Source organism: Lachnellula hyalina (assembly GCF_007821495.1).
Source record: "Lachnellula hyalina strain CBS 185.66 chromosome Unknown contig00013, whole genome shotgun sequence".
Classification (NCBI taxonomy): domain Eukaryota; kingdom Fungi; phylum Ascomycota; class Leotiomycetes; order Helotiales; family Lachnaceae; genus Lachnellula; species Lachnellula hyalina.
In genome coordinates, this window is record NW_022157127.1 from 276631 (window position 1) to 289647 (window position 13017).

Consider the following 13017-nt stretch of genomic DNA (forward strand, 5'->3'; position numbering starts at 1 on the left):
GAGTCGACCAGAAACGAGAATTAGAACATCGAAAGTTAAACAAGAATAGGACAAAATCTCAGGCCGTCATGTGTGTATTTACCAACTCATCCGAACAAAAGAAAACCATCCATGAACGCCTCCCATATTTTCCAATGCACACAATTTAGCTCCAGGCATCAGCTCAACCTCCCGCTCAAATGCAGCCATACCCCGGGCGCGAGAGAACCTGAAGTATAGGCTTTGTACCAGTCCTTATCATCTGAACTTGGTCTCTACTGGGAAATATTTTCGGGGGACAAACTAGCAGGGTTCTCATCGAATGAGACCAGCTGATTCATATCCATATCTGCTGATGATTGCTCAGTGAAAGCTGGGGAGTGGGAATGCATAGGAAGATTTAGAGTGTGTTTCGAATACATCTCATTAAGTGAGGTGCCATCATCCGATATGTTTGACGGGTGTTCATGTGACATAGTGTATACATCCGCAGAGGAGCTCCGGTGCATCATCGAGAGAGGTGGGGATTGATCAACAATTGCTGGGTCTCCGTGATTCATAAATGAAAGCGGGGACACAGAAGGGGGGATCATCCCTCCCGAGTGGTCGGCCATATTATTGGGCGAGAGGTATGGCGTACTATAGTTTGGGTTATTGTTGCCGTAAGAAGCAGGAATCGCTGAGGAGTCTGGGGCTTGAGAAAAGAAGCCTGGGCTGGCAAAATCCGATGGAGATGCGGTTGTCGCAGCAGACATTGGGTACTGTCTAAATTCCATGCTGCCATACCCAGTTGAGGTATCGATTCGCAGATTGTTTCCGAGTTGGCCCAAGGTATTAGGCTGCTGTGCAACGGGAGCGAAGATGTTTGGGTTGTGAGCCTGCGACTGAGTCTCATTGGGATGCTGGATGAGGAACGACGGCATAGGATTGTTGAACATGGAGAAATCGACTGCCATGGGAACTGAGCGACTCCTCTGTCTCTTATGACCTGGACCGCGGGGGCCTGGAACTACATTTACACCCCATCCCTCTTGGTACATGCCAACATGAGCTTGAGTGTTGTAGTTCGGTTGAGACGCTGGGCGGTGTCCGGTCGGGGATACAGGTGCTGACACCGACAACACTTGCTGCTGGTGGTCGAATGGGCTGTGTCGAGTCATGAAAGACTCGAGAGAAACGAGCTTGGCCAATTGGCCACTGAGAACCTTCGGGTGTCCTCCAAGCTGATGGATCATCACCTGCGAGGCTTGTTGGTCCTCGGTGAAATCACCGCATTGAAAGAAACCACCTGATCCGGAGGAGTCCATGAAGAAGTTCGGCGGGCGGTTAAGCTCCACCACAAGACCGCCCGGTTTTCCTGACTCATTATCCCCATTTTCCAGGAAGATATTTTTGATGAAAGCAAATGGGTATTCGATCTTATAGCCTGCTTGGTCGTTGTTGATGTAATATGTCATCGTCGCTTTGTCGGGGGAGTAGAAGATGATCAGATCCATGGCGTTTTGCCCTACCCGTCTCCATGAACCCACGCTCAACGACCGGCACGAAAGGTGGTGGATGACTTAAAGCATGTCAGCGAAAATAATGAGTAAAACTTGGAAATAACACTACGCACCGACTTTGCCCTGGGGACCTTGATCGCCGCCCATTAGCATACTACCACTTCCATAAGGCATCAGTCCCGAACGACCAAGAAAGTTGCCTCCCAAGGACTTCCCCGACTCCATAGCTTGAATTGCGAGATACTGGCGCATGGATTCCGGGATGGCATCGCAATCCTCACCAGTCTCTATGCTCTTCTTGGCCAAGAGCTTTATCTTGGCTCGTCTAAAGTATGTTAGTCTGTTGTATGATCGACTCAACTACGCATGAAACCCACCGATTCTGAAACCAAATTTGCACAGATCGCTCTGTCATGTTGATATCGTCCGCAATCCGCTCCCTGACCGTGGCGGTTGGCGTTGGGTTTTTGTTAAATTCCATCTCCAATGTAACCAATTGGTCTTGAGTAGCACGTTGTCGCTTCTGGTTCTTTTGTTGTTGGGTTAAAGTGCTCTTACGAGCGGGTCTTCGGGATGCCGAGGTGCTGCTCGCAGCATTCGACGCGGTTGGGCTGGGTGTCGAGGACATCTTGATCGCAGCGTCTTCGTGAGATATGTCGGACATATTGGGGGATTAGACCGTGGTCGAGCGGGTTTGCGCCTGTTTCCTCCCAATATATACTTCTAAGCTTCTAAATAGCGTAGTTGCCCTGCCGTTGATCGTATCGAGAATAGTGGGAGGGTGAATAGCCGCGAATGCGTTGTGGGACCGAGTAAGTCGGATCGAAAAGTCGAGAAGTCGAGAATCAAAAGTTATGGTGTAAGTGTGGTGTAAATGCTTCACTGTAGCTGGCAGGAAATAGAAAGGTATTTGGGTTTGAAGTAGGCTCTGGACTCGAAGATTCGGGACAAAAATGGCAAGTTGGATTCAAGGAGTGTGAAGTTGGTCGAAAAGACGATGTTCCTAAGGAGTGTATGGGTTCGCCGGAAGGAGTGACGACTGAACCGAAAGGGAACAAGAAAAAAAAGGAGCGACGGGGAGAAAAATATCACAAGATGGCGACGGTGACTCGGATGAGGCAGAGATAGATGGAAGAGAAGGGGAAAGGAAAGGTCAGAAGCGAGACGTGGGCGCCGGGCAGTCAAGTGCAGGTGGAGTGGGTGAGTGGGAAGGAAGGGGCCGCTAAGCCTAGATGGGCACCTAGCGTGGTCTGGGATACTGATTTTGGTGGTGTGAGAGAGAGGAGCACTCTGAGGTCTGTGAGGGGGGGCGAGACGAGGACGGATACGGACGAGGAACCTCAGAACTGCTCCGTTTGGCGAGGAGGGGGGGCGATCGGTGAGAGGCTTACGGAGGGTACACATGGTGGACTCATGGACTTGGACTTTTGGATTCTTGGAGTGTAGAGTTGAACGATAAATCAATCATTTGATCGTATGTAGCTATCAATTTGTAGTGCCATACCTATACCACTCCTATTATTCTGACCTCGGACTCGCAAAACTCCAGAACAAGGAAGCCAAGCCAAGCTACGTACGTATAATACCTCCGTATAGAACTGCCTATTGGCATCTTCTGGATGGACAGAACGAAGGATCAGGGCTGCGGCGACAGCGAAGCAGCTACCTGATGTCTCCACCTTCCAAGAGCAGGAGGCACGGTACTGTAACAATTGCTCTACAGTATCCTACGGTAGCTACCGTATTATTTACCAAGTATATCCCACCATTGTCATGCTGACTGTAGAAGTCGCGGTCAAGAGAAAAAAGGGGGAGACCTCGCGCGTAAGCTCGGTGGGTGCATGCTCATTGCTTAACCAGACATGGCATGGGACCGACCGCCGCACCGCAACCCCCCCAATCGTCAATTAATGGCGGCTGGGCTACCCATTCAACCGCCTGGATTCTGGAGGAGTCGAACAGGCGGCTGCCACTTTGAAGCACTTCTCGACCAACCGATTCCATCTTCTGACTTCGTGCATGTTACAGTCAGTACTCACTCTGTACGAAGTATTTTTCCACACTCGCTCCTGTTGCACAGTCGCAGATGCAACCAGCCGGCCCATACACCTGGTTTTGTTTTGGACGGGTCTCCCTAAGCGCGCCATCTATTCCCTCCCCACCTTTTGCTCTCTGTCTGCCTGTCTGCCTGTCTGCCTCTCTCTCTCTTCCCGCAGCTACCGGTGACAGAACAAAGATCTGGTGATGAGGATTGATGCCTCTTGTCGCGCAAGTTTCAGCGGCCAATGAAACGCGCCTATAATGATACCCTGCCAAAGCATAAACCTTCTGCCGAGTCCAAAATAGATCAGCAGCGGCCAGCAGCATCGCGTCAACGATTGAACGTGAACGCCTCCATATGGATGGATGGCCCGGCGGCGTAAATCCATCCAATGTCATATGCTATTAGTAATGTAGGTCCTTTTTACCCTTTTCAAGACCCTCCCCTCCTGGTGCTCCCCGATGCAACACACCATCAAAGAAGGTGCTCCCGCGCTTCTGCCCCTCGTACCTGCATCAGTTCTAACACTCGCCGAGCCGTAAGACACTTGTGTTTGGCCGGACGAGATGCATCACACTACATGCAGTTTAGCTCCAGGAACGTCTCGAAGGCAGCTTGCGATAACGCATCATGGGCCCAGAAAAAAAAAGGGGTAAGAGTCAATCGTGACCTCCTCCAAGTTCGAGAGGAAACACCGTCGATCAGAACCTGCGCGTACAGTACCACTCCTTTCCAAACAAGCAGAGACTCAAAACCATCTGTCTCGGCCAAAAAAAACCATTTCCCAAAAGGAAAGTTTTCGGAGGCATTTGTTGCGTTGCGCCCTGTTTCGAATACCCACTCATAAACCCTGTTCCTTGAAGTCGGGACAGGGGATTCGTCTGCCCTATGAAAGAATGAAGGCGCACGGGTAAATCAACCCCTGTGCCTTGAAATCCTCATGCTCGACCTCAGAAAGACGCCGCTCTCGCAAGTTCGCAACAAGTCCATGCAGCCATGTGGTGTCATGATTCCAGGCCAAGGTCGATATCGCCCAGTGGGGGCTGAAAAAGAGCCCCTTTTCACCCCTACGGAGGTATGTCACACACTCCGCAAGCTGAACCCTATTTATGCCCTACTTAAGGTTTGCACAACTCAATACTTCTGCGCAGCATGCAATGCCGTGTCTACGTCTCAAGAGAACCTGTCAAATACCATCGGCAATCATTAAAGCATCGGAAACCCGCAGCATTTCTCCGAGTCCCATGACTCCATCCGGGGAGGCCCCAGTGCATTTGTATTTCCAGACTCGGAGCATAGGCGTTTGATATTCCTCCCTGCGCGAGTCGCACACATCGCCAGCTTCGGCAACGATGTACTAAAAAGAGTAAAGCCAGCATGAAATTCCCCACAGATATGGACGTTGCAAGAGGCTGATCTATGGCTATTCATGCATATCTGTCCGATGCAGTAGTAGTGGCTCGTGGAAAAGATCTCCGCTATTATTATGCATCTCCTCTTTCGGTATTGTACAGTACCAAGTGCGTATTTTTATCGCCTGATGTGTTATTCAAACACTGGCCTTACCAAGAAAATTTCCTAGCGCTGTCTGAAGGTTTCTATATTTTGAAACCAGTGGGCCACTGAATCCGCCTGATTGGAGTGCATCCACTTGACGCTTCATCGCGAGTATACTCCACCGAGTTGCTTCATCTTGGAACCTCTCTTTCTTGATCTATCGAGCCCTTCAACATGGATATCGACGTCTCGTTTCCTTCCCACATCGCGCGTTTTCCGCATCATTTTGCTTCTTGAAAACTTACTCCTGATGCAAAGTACTGTCACGTCTATACATATCAAGCCCATGGCGCATGGTTGAGGAATACGGGAAGCACGCCGCAATGTACCGGCGTTAGTGATAGCCATTCCAGCTTATTGCTCCCCAAAACTTTCCCAGGCTTCTTCAGGTACATAATCAGTGTTTCCTGACCCTCGGGAACTCCTTGCTACCCTGCTGACTCTTCGTCCCAGAAACCCTCGTTGACTCCCGGAGTCGTGCCTCTAGATGATACGGCACGGTATAAAGTATACAGCTAACCCTAACATTGTTCTCCCACCAAAGCATTGGAAAGTAGGAACCGATCTCGCTCGAATTACTCTTTACAGTCTGACTGTGAAGCGGTCTGGAGAGCTTCTCATCAAGGTAATTATACACATCAACTAAGAAACGGGCGTGGTTGGAGCGTGCCCTGACTGAACTACGCGTCCGCCTCGAGGCCACAAGAGGAAGCAAGATTAGGAAAATGGGAAGCAATGAACGAATAAAGCGGGGCGTGCGATACTGGGAGAACATGGAAAAGAGTTGAAAACTTACCATAGAGGAGAAATGCCAAAACGTGAAAAGTATCTCGCAAGTTGCACGTGGTTCATTTTGGCTTTGAACCTCATACTTGTGATAACTTGCAAGCTTTGATAAGAGGATATGCCTGAAAGAAACGCACTCATGAGGAGAGAGGATTTAAACCATATAGATTTCAAGTTCTTGATGAGATTTACACCCCTTTTGAATAAACAACACATTTGTCCAATCTTTGAGTCTTAACAGGTTTCGGCGACTTACAAGAACAGCTTGACCTCAACATTTGCGCGGCGAGTTTGGCAAGGTTTTCCAATGACCAGCAAATACGTTGTGTATCACGGATTCATTCATTCCCATTGACTACTTTAGGCAAAATGCAGCGACGTCGCTTTGCAGAATCTGAATATATCCTTCTCAAGCCACCCGATTGTGACCCTCCATGCTCTTATCCAGGCCAGTAATTCTTCACCCACGAGCTTCAGGGGTTTCGGTTTCGTACCCCCAGGCGCCACACGTTCTGGAAGGACCCGTACTGTACGCGAAATTGCGTCTCTGCACGCAAAGACTTCGCCGCCTATGCACATCATATAAAATGGGCATCCATCCCACATACCGGGAGAACGCTAACAAGGGATGTCCCGAAAAGATCAGACGGACTGACGCTTGAAGTATTTTGGGGACATTGAGTTGTGTCCACTTATAATTCTTCCCGCAACACGTGATCAAGATGGGAGTAAACTCATATCAAGATTATCTCTCAAACTGGCTCATAGGTTCCGGAGCTTCATACCCCCTTTTCTGCAAGAATGCTGCAAATCTGTGCTCCATGCGTGCAAACTATTGAAAACACTTAGTAGATTCTACATGACCAGTCGCCAGAGACGAAAACTCACAATACTTGCTTGTTCCAAAGGCACAACGCCATCTGTGACCCAAACAGCATAGCTGCCCATCATATTCGCCAGCATCACATCAGTAGTCAGTCGATCGCCCACTACTGCAATGTGCTCTGGTCTCGTGACACCCGTCTCGGGATACTTTCGAAAATACTCCATGATCTCGGGTCCGCATCCTGGCTTCTTGGTACTGTGCGGAAGCACAGGCACTCCTGTAGACTTCTCGACTTCTGCAGCAATATTGAGGACCGGGTCGACGGATGATGCGCCTGCTGTGTTGGAGACTATCAGAAGGCGGCGGCCGGGATATGCTTCTTTCAAGCGCTGGAAATGGTCCTGGATGGAGTTAGAGATGTTACGGGAGCTTCACTGAAGATAGCTAGAAATGTGTAATGTCATGTGTAACATTGGAAATATTGTTTATTTATTTTCAAGCCAGACGAAAACGCGGATGTTGCAAGCTTGCAATTGCAGGCCACGTTGGCTATATTGAAAAAGAGATAGCTCACCTGATATGGCTTGTGCACTTCGTTTGAATGAGGATAGGCAAAGCAGTTATCTTTATCCAGCACGACGGCCCTGATATCGAGATTCTTGTACTTTCCGAAGGCTTGATTGAGTGGTATAGGGAGCTGGGCGAAAGTCGAGACGGTAGCATGTGGCAAGCATAGGGTCGGTCTTGCTATGAGGCGGAAGACATTTAACGTGGCTGAAACATTAAAAGCGCTCATATCCATTGATTTTGCTTTGAAGATATGATATGGTGAGGTAGTTGGGGACTGAAGTGAAGCTTGGCTTGGTGATGGATTTCCTATTGAAGCTAGTGCAGTAGCCGAAGAGCTTCAAAAATCCTAGCGCGACTTTTCGAGCTTTGCCTTGCCTGCGCACTGCAACGGACTCCACCCCCACCTCAACCTCAACCTCACACCGACATTATTACCTGCCTCCGACTGTAAACTTCAGCAGGTCCAGAATTATTCAAAGGCGACACAATGACGAGTACTATTGGCATCCCGATCAAGTTGCTGAACGAGGCGCAAGTCAGTATTGATTCCTTCCAACCCCTCCTCCTTCACCCTGCCCCGCCCTCCTTTGATCCCCAAGAAGTACCAGCATGAGCTATGGCTAATTCTTATTCTTGCACAGGGCCATGTTGTCACCCTCGAGATCACCTCCGGTCAGGTCTATCGCGGCAAGCTCCTCGAAGGTCCGTCTATGCATATTCCACAATACATTATTCTCCTGATTTACAAATGGGAACAGAGGCGCTGACGTGGCACGAATCATAGCTGAGGACAACATGAACGTCCAACTGAAAGATATTACGGTTACTGCGCGCGACGGACGTGTCAGCCATCTCGACCAGGTCTATATTCGCGGCTCGCACGTTCGATTTTTCATCGTCCCCGATATGCTTCGGTCAGTCCCAAGATTTCCTCTTAATCCCTAAGCGGATAGATATACTATAAATTATAGCTAGAAAAAGCCAACAAGTAACTAACTTTGCTCTTACAGAAACGCACCTATGTTTAGAAGCCGAGGCGTAAAGGGTAGAGGTGTTGGATTGGCAAGAGGAAGAGCTACGGTCAGCAGAGCAAGAGCTAGTGGGCGAGGAGCACCAAGGGGTTGAAGGACGTGATACCAAGAATGGATAAAGCTTCATAGAGACATGGGTTCTTTTGATACGGCGTTATAGGAAAAGTCGAGCGTATTCTGGCTAGATTATGGGTTTACCTACTTTGAGAATATGTGCCAAATCCAGGATCTAAAGTTTCTCCCAATGCCATCGAATTCAGTTGCTTGTGACAAATTCGCTATTGCACATCTGTCTAGCTGTATATTGATATCTTGTTCATCGATCTTACCTTAATTCCGACCTGAAGTTGTACCGTATTTGCCAGGAATCAGCCTCGTCACGTGTATCCCATGACCACCTTCGATAGTCAACCCCTCCCGTCAGCCTCGCTCTTCCAACTACAACCCAAATCCAGAAACCGAAAACATGGAAATCTCACACCCCCGTCGTATCCTCGCCGTAAGCCCACCCGATTCCGGCCTCCTCGAACTAGTAAAAGGTAATGATTCCCCATTCATTCACATCATAAACCTCTAATCTCACATCCAACCCCACCCAGGTCTCACGGGAACAGTGCCCTCTCTCCCAACAGACTCAATAGCAGGCACAACGCACAACTGGCCAACCAAAACAAACTACTACACAGCCAACATCCCCATCTGGCTCGACGAAATCTCCAACCCCAAAACATGGTCAGCTGAGTTCCTCGCCCCAGAGGCAAGGGAAGTGCTCACGGTGCTGGGTGCGTTCGTTGTGTGTTTTCGGAAACCTGTAGATGAGTCCTCGCTCAGGGGCATTAATGAGCTGCTGCAACATGTGGCCGAAGTTGTGAAGGAAGGCTGTGGGTATGCGTGGGATGGCGCGTGCTTGGCTGTGGCGATGCCGCAGTCTACGACGCCGTTTCTGGAGAAGAGCTTTGAGGAGTGGGAGGAGCTGTGTCAGGATCACGGTTTTGAGTTTGTGGATTTTGAGAGTAAGGGCAGAAATGAGTTTTCTGGTATGTGTTAATCAAATCTGGACTTGGAAAAAGGGTCAGTCATTGAAGCTGACTTGCGCAGAGCCGATGGGACTTGAGAGGCTGAAGGAGGCGCTGGAGACGAATGATTGGGAAGGTGCAGATGAGCTTGATCCTGTTATTGATCCTGGTGATCTCGACGAAGGAGAGGATGACGAGGACGTGGGAAGTATGGGGTTTGGGATAGATCCTACAGAGATGGCGGATGAGATGGCTGGAATGAAGCGTGCTATCTATGGTGGTAGCCTGGGTGAGGATTCCGGGGGAGATGAAAAAGCTGAAGATGATGAAGTAGAAAAGATGCAAGCTATGATGCTGAAGTTGCAGGCAGTGAGAGGTAAGTCATAACCGGTACCAAACGAGATTTAGCTAACAGAGGTAGATATGGGTGCCGATTTGCCAGAAGCAGAGAGAAAGAGACTTGCTTCCAAGACTGTCAACGATATAATGAAAACAATGTAGCCATCGTTGTCCCCCAATCTGCATCTAGTGATGATTCTATAAACCTTCATAAGCTCCCACCTGTGTAGTGGAAAGGCCCTTCCTGCAACTTCAAGGCCAAGATCTAGTGGTTCCGGTATGTGAGACGAATGAATTTAAGATGATTATTCATGGGCTTGTTGAGTGAGGAAGCTACATGAAGTCAACTAAGGGAACAACAATACGTTTTCTGTGTTGCACCTTTTGTTCTACAACTGTGGCGCATTATACTTCTCGCACATACCAAGTGCCACCATATCAATTCACCATACTGACGATTCAGAGAAGTGGCAATAGGAAGGTAAGGTAGATAGCGATGACTGACGTAGTCCAATTAATCGTTCTATAGTACCACCTCCAAATTGCAAAAAAACTCATTCTCACCATCATATCTTCAATACATCGACGCATCTTCTGGTGACCCTCCTTTCTCATTTCCAACAATACCCGACTAGTCATTGTCATTCTTATTGTCAATCTCCAGCCTTTATATTACTGTCCAGACCAGGCGAGTCACGGTGAATGCCGGCAAGTTTTTTCCTGCGCAACAGCAAGCACCAACGATAAAAGAGCCTCTCTCTGCTTTCAATGCCCTCCAATCAAAGCCACCGACCTAGCAAGAAATCTTTCCTCCAGTAATCCTCTCAACATCCCTCCCGTGCATTTTTTCTTCTTGAACATCTGCTCCCTTCTTCCTTCTGGAACCATCCGCCCAATCAAGCAAGATATACGTCAACAACATCAACCTACCCTTGTGTGCTGGCCTATACAACACCTCTAGAGCGTACTGGGACCTCTAGTCGACTTGCCTACCTAGGTGTGTGCATTTTTATCTTTGGCTGATGCCTACTACCCAGGTGTGAATGCTCGGTGGCCTTTGAGCATACAGACTCGAAAAAGGGCTCTTATATATTATATAAGCTGGGCAGAGGTAGAGACAGCAGTCTATAATCACTGGCTCATTTGCCTCTTGTCACAACGCTAGAAAATCTCTTCTGAGTAATAATGTTCCTTGACCCATTCACTGACGATATTTCTAGGCAATCTAGATATTCTGTGAATCACAGACCACAACAGCTCCTCCAACTTGGATTCACCCATGCAAGGCTTTTAGCCGTTACGATTCTGCTTGGCTCAAGAAAGAAGGCACTCGAATACGCACAACCACAAGAACAACCAATACAAGCACCTCTTTCGTACGCAACTACACTTGAAGGTATTCGACAAGCAAAGATGGGTGCTAAATTCTGGACTCCCGATGAGAAGCAGGTCTTCCTAGACGACATTCTTCCTCGCTCTCGCTATGCTCTCCCAGACAATGATAGTGGAGAGAGGTTGGACTGGGAAGAGCTTGTGCCTATAATGCAAAGAGTAATGGACAAGAAGGGAGGTGATCGCATATACACAAAGACATCCTTGTTCCAACACTATTACCAGAAAGTTGGCTCCCGCGCCCAGCAAAGAGGAGAGGCAGACACCATGACTATCTCGAAACATCAACAACGCGCCCGAACTGGTACTCGGAATATGTCACACTCGCAGTCTGCGAGACGCCAGAACTTTGATGGTGGATATTCTGAGGACGATGAAGATGAATATGGGGACTCGCCAGAATGTACACCCTCACCTGACCTCCCTTCAATCCGGCAATCTCTCACAAAGAACACATCTAGATCTGTCTCAAAGGCAGGGAGACCTGCGTTATTTGTTGAAGATACCGATGATGAAATAAAGGTGGAGGAAAACACGTCCTTACAATTACAAAGTCTGCCTACTGCTCGATCCAGCACTTCCCGTCTTACTCCGAAGCCCGATGCTCCTGGAGCTGCCAAAGGCAGGCATGCGGAGCGGCTGCGGAATGACGAATCCTTGCTGCTCGGCAAAGATGACTTTATGGATTATGAGAACGACATTCCTGGCCTGGCATTTGAGGTAGCGTATGATGCTGCGCAGCTCCTGAAGGGTGAAAGGAAGAAGGAAGTCAAGAAAACTTCAAAGAAGCGTGACTTCCGTTCTCAAAACCCCACCATAAAGGATGAAAAAGATGTGGAGTTTGTGCCCCGAAAGCGCCAGATACTTCCCAGGAATGTCCATCCGAGGGAACACAGCGATGACGACTACGAAATTTTGGCCGTACCTATAGGTGATCGGTTAGTTTCCATCCAAAGCAAAAACCCTCGCCCTAGAGGCCGTCAACCCAACAAACCCATCCCAGTTGGCAAGGCGAGATATGAGGAGAGAAATGGGTTGATCATGATTGACTCTGACGATGAGGACGAGGACGACCGTAGTTCATATCAGTCGAGAGATCGATATGCTTCCTCATCAGGCTATTACGCCAACCAAGGAGCGAGATCTAGACACGATGAACCACGTCAAGCACGATACGAGCATCGCACCGAGCAAAGTTATCAATACCCCAGTAGGGACCGTGATCCAGGCCGATACGCAGGGAGCTCTTCGTCGATGTACCGTAAAGGTATCAGCGCATCTGCCTTTGACCTTCCTCCAGAACGTGCCGAGAAGAAGCAGCGCTTAAAAGATGGACAGGCGAGCTCGACAAGCTCATATGGACCGACCACCCCTTACCGCGGATCCAGGGAATTCAGCGGCACTTATCCAGGCATGGGCAGATTCCAACTTCCGGACGGGCGTTCCTATTTGTCATCCGAGAACGCCAACCCATATGCTAGCATGAACAAATTCCAGGTTTCGGAAGGGAGTACCTATCTGTCATCAGAGCACGCCAACCACCGTCCATATGCTAATAACAGGGGACGTACCGTAGAGCAAGGAGGTTTCGCCGCCGTCGATCAAAGACCGAGCGATCAAAGATTCAGCTATAGCGATAGAGCCCAAAACCATGCGAACCGCCCTTCATCTTCCACCACTTCTTCCCGTCGAAGATACGTGGGGCCACCTAGCATCTCGCAGAACCTCCCACTCCCGCCCCGTTCCTCGCAAGCATCCCGAAGCCTGGCTCCTATCCAACCGAGCATCCGCAGAGCTCGAAGCGCTGCTTCCAGTACTGTAAGATCGGAGCAAGCTAGTCCACGTACCTCGCACAACGCTGGCCCGGACCCAGCTACTCCTCGAACCTCTCACGTTACTCCTGGTGCTCGAGGACCAGGGCCAGCTCGAGCTGAACCGATGGCACCGGCTGAATTGAATAAATCGGTATGTGTCTCCA

The 13017-nt window shown here is 49.2% G+C and overlaps 4 protein-coding genes across 4 annotated transcripts; 2 read left to right on the plus strand and 2 right to left on the minus strand.

The window, feature by feature from the left end:
• Window positions 1–254: 254 nt before the first annotated feature.
• HOY1 (Homeobox protein) lies at window positions 255–2145 on the minus strand (the record flags this gene model as incomplete). The annotated part of the gene is made up of 3 exons (XM_031146774.1): window positions 255–1540; window positions 1595–1806; window positions 1859–2145. 3 exons carry the CDS (start codon window positions 2143–2145, stop codon window positions 255–257), a joined length of 1785 nt encoding a protein of 594 aa, XP_031008682.1.
• A 4465-nt stretch (window positions 2146–6610) lies between these two features.
• Window positions 6611–7565, minus strand: GEP4 (Phosphatidylglycerophosphatase GEP4, mitochondrial; the record flags this gene model as incomplete). Its single annotated transcript, XM_031146775.1, has 3 exons — window positions 6611–6697; window positions 6754–7092; window positions 7266–7565. Coding segments are annotated over 3 exons (726 nt in total), but the record flags the coding sequence as incomplete, so codon positions are not given.
• Window positions 7566–7748: 183 nt separating this feature from the next.
• Window positions 7749–8386, plus strand: snrpd3 (Small nuclear ribonucleoprotein Sm D3; the record flags this gene model as incomplete). Its single annotated transcript, XM_031146776.1, has 4 exons — window positions 7749–7796; window positions 7903–7963; window positions 8046–8175; window positions 8272–8386. 4 exons carry the CDS (start codon window positions 7749–7751, stop codon window positions 8384–8386), a joined length of 354 nt encoding a protein of 117 aa, XP_031008680.1.
• A 372-nt stretch (window positions 8387–8758) lies between these two features.
• On the plus strand, window positions 8759–9809 carry IRC6 (Increased recombination centers protein; the record flags this gene model as incomplete). Its single annotated transcript, XM_031146777.1, has 4 exons — window positions 8759–8831; window positions 8892–9329; window positions 9391–9684; window positions 9730–9809. The coding sequence occupies 4 exons, from the start codon at window positions 8759–8761 to the stop codon at window positions 9807–9809; spliced, it is 885 nt and encodes a 294-aa protein (XP_031008679.1).
• Window positions 9810–13017: the final 3208 nt, after the last annotated feature.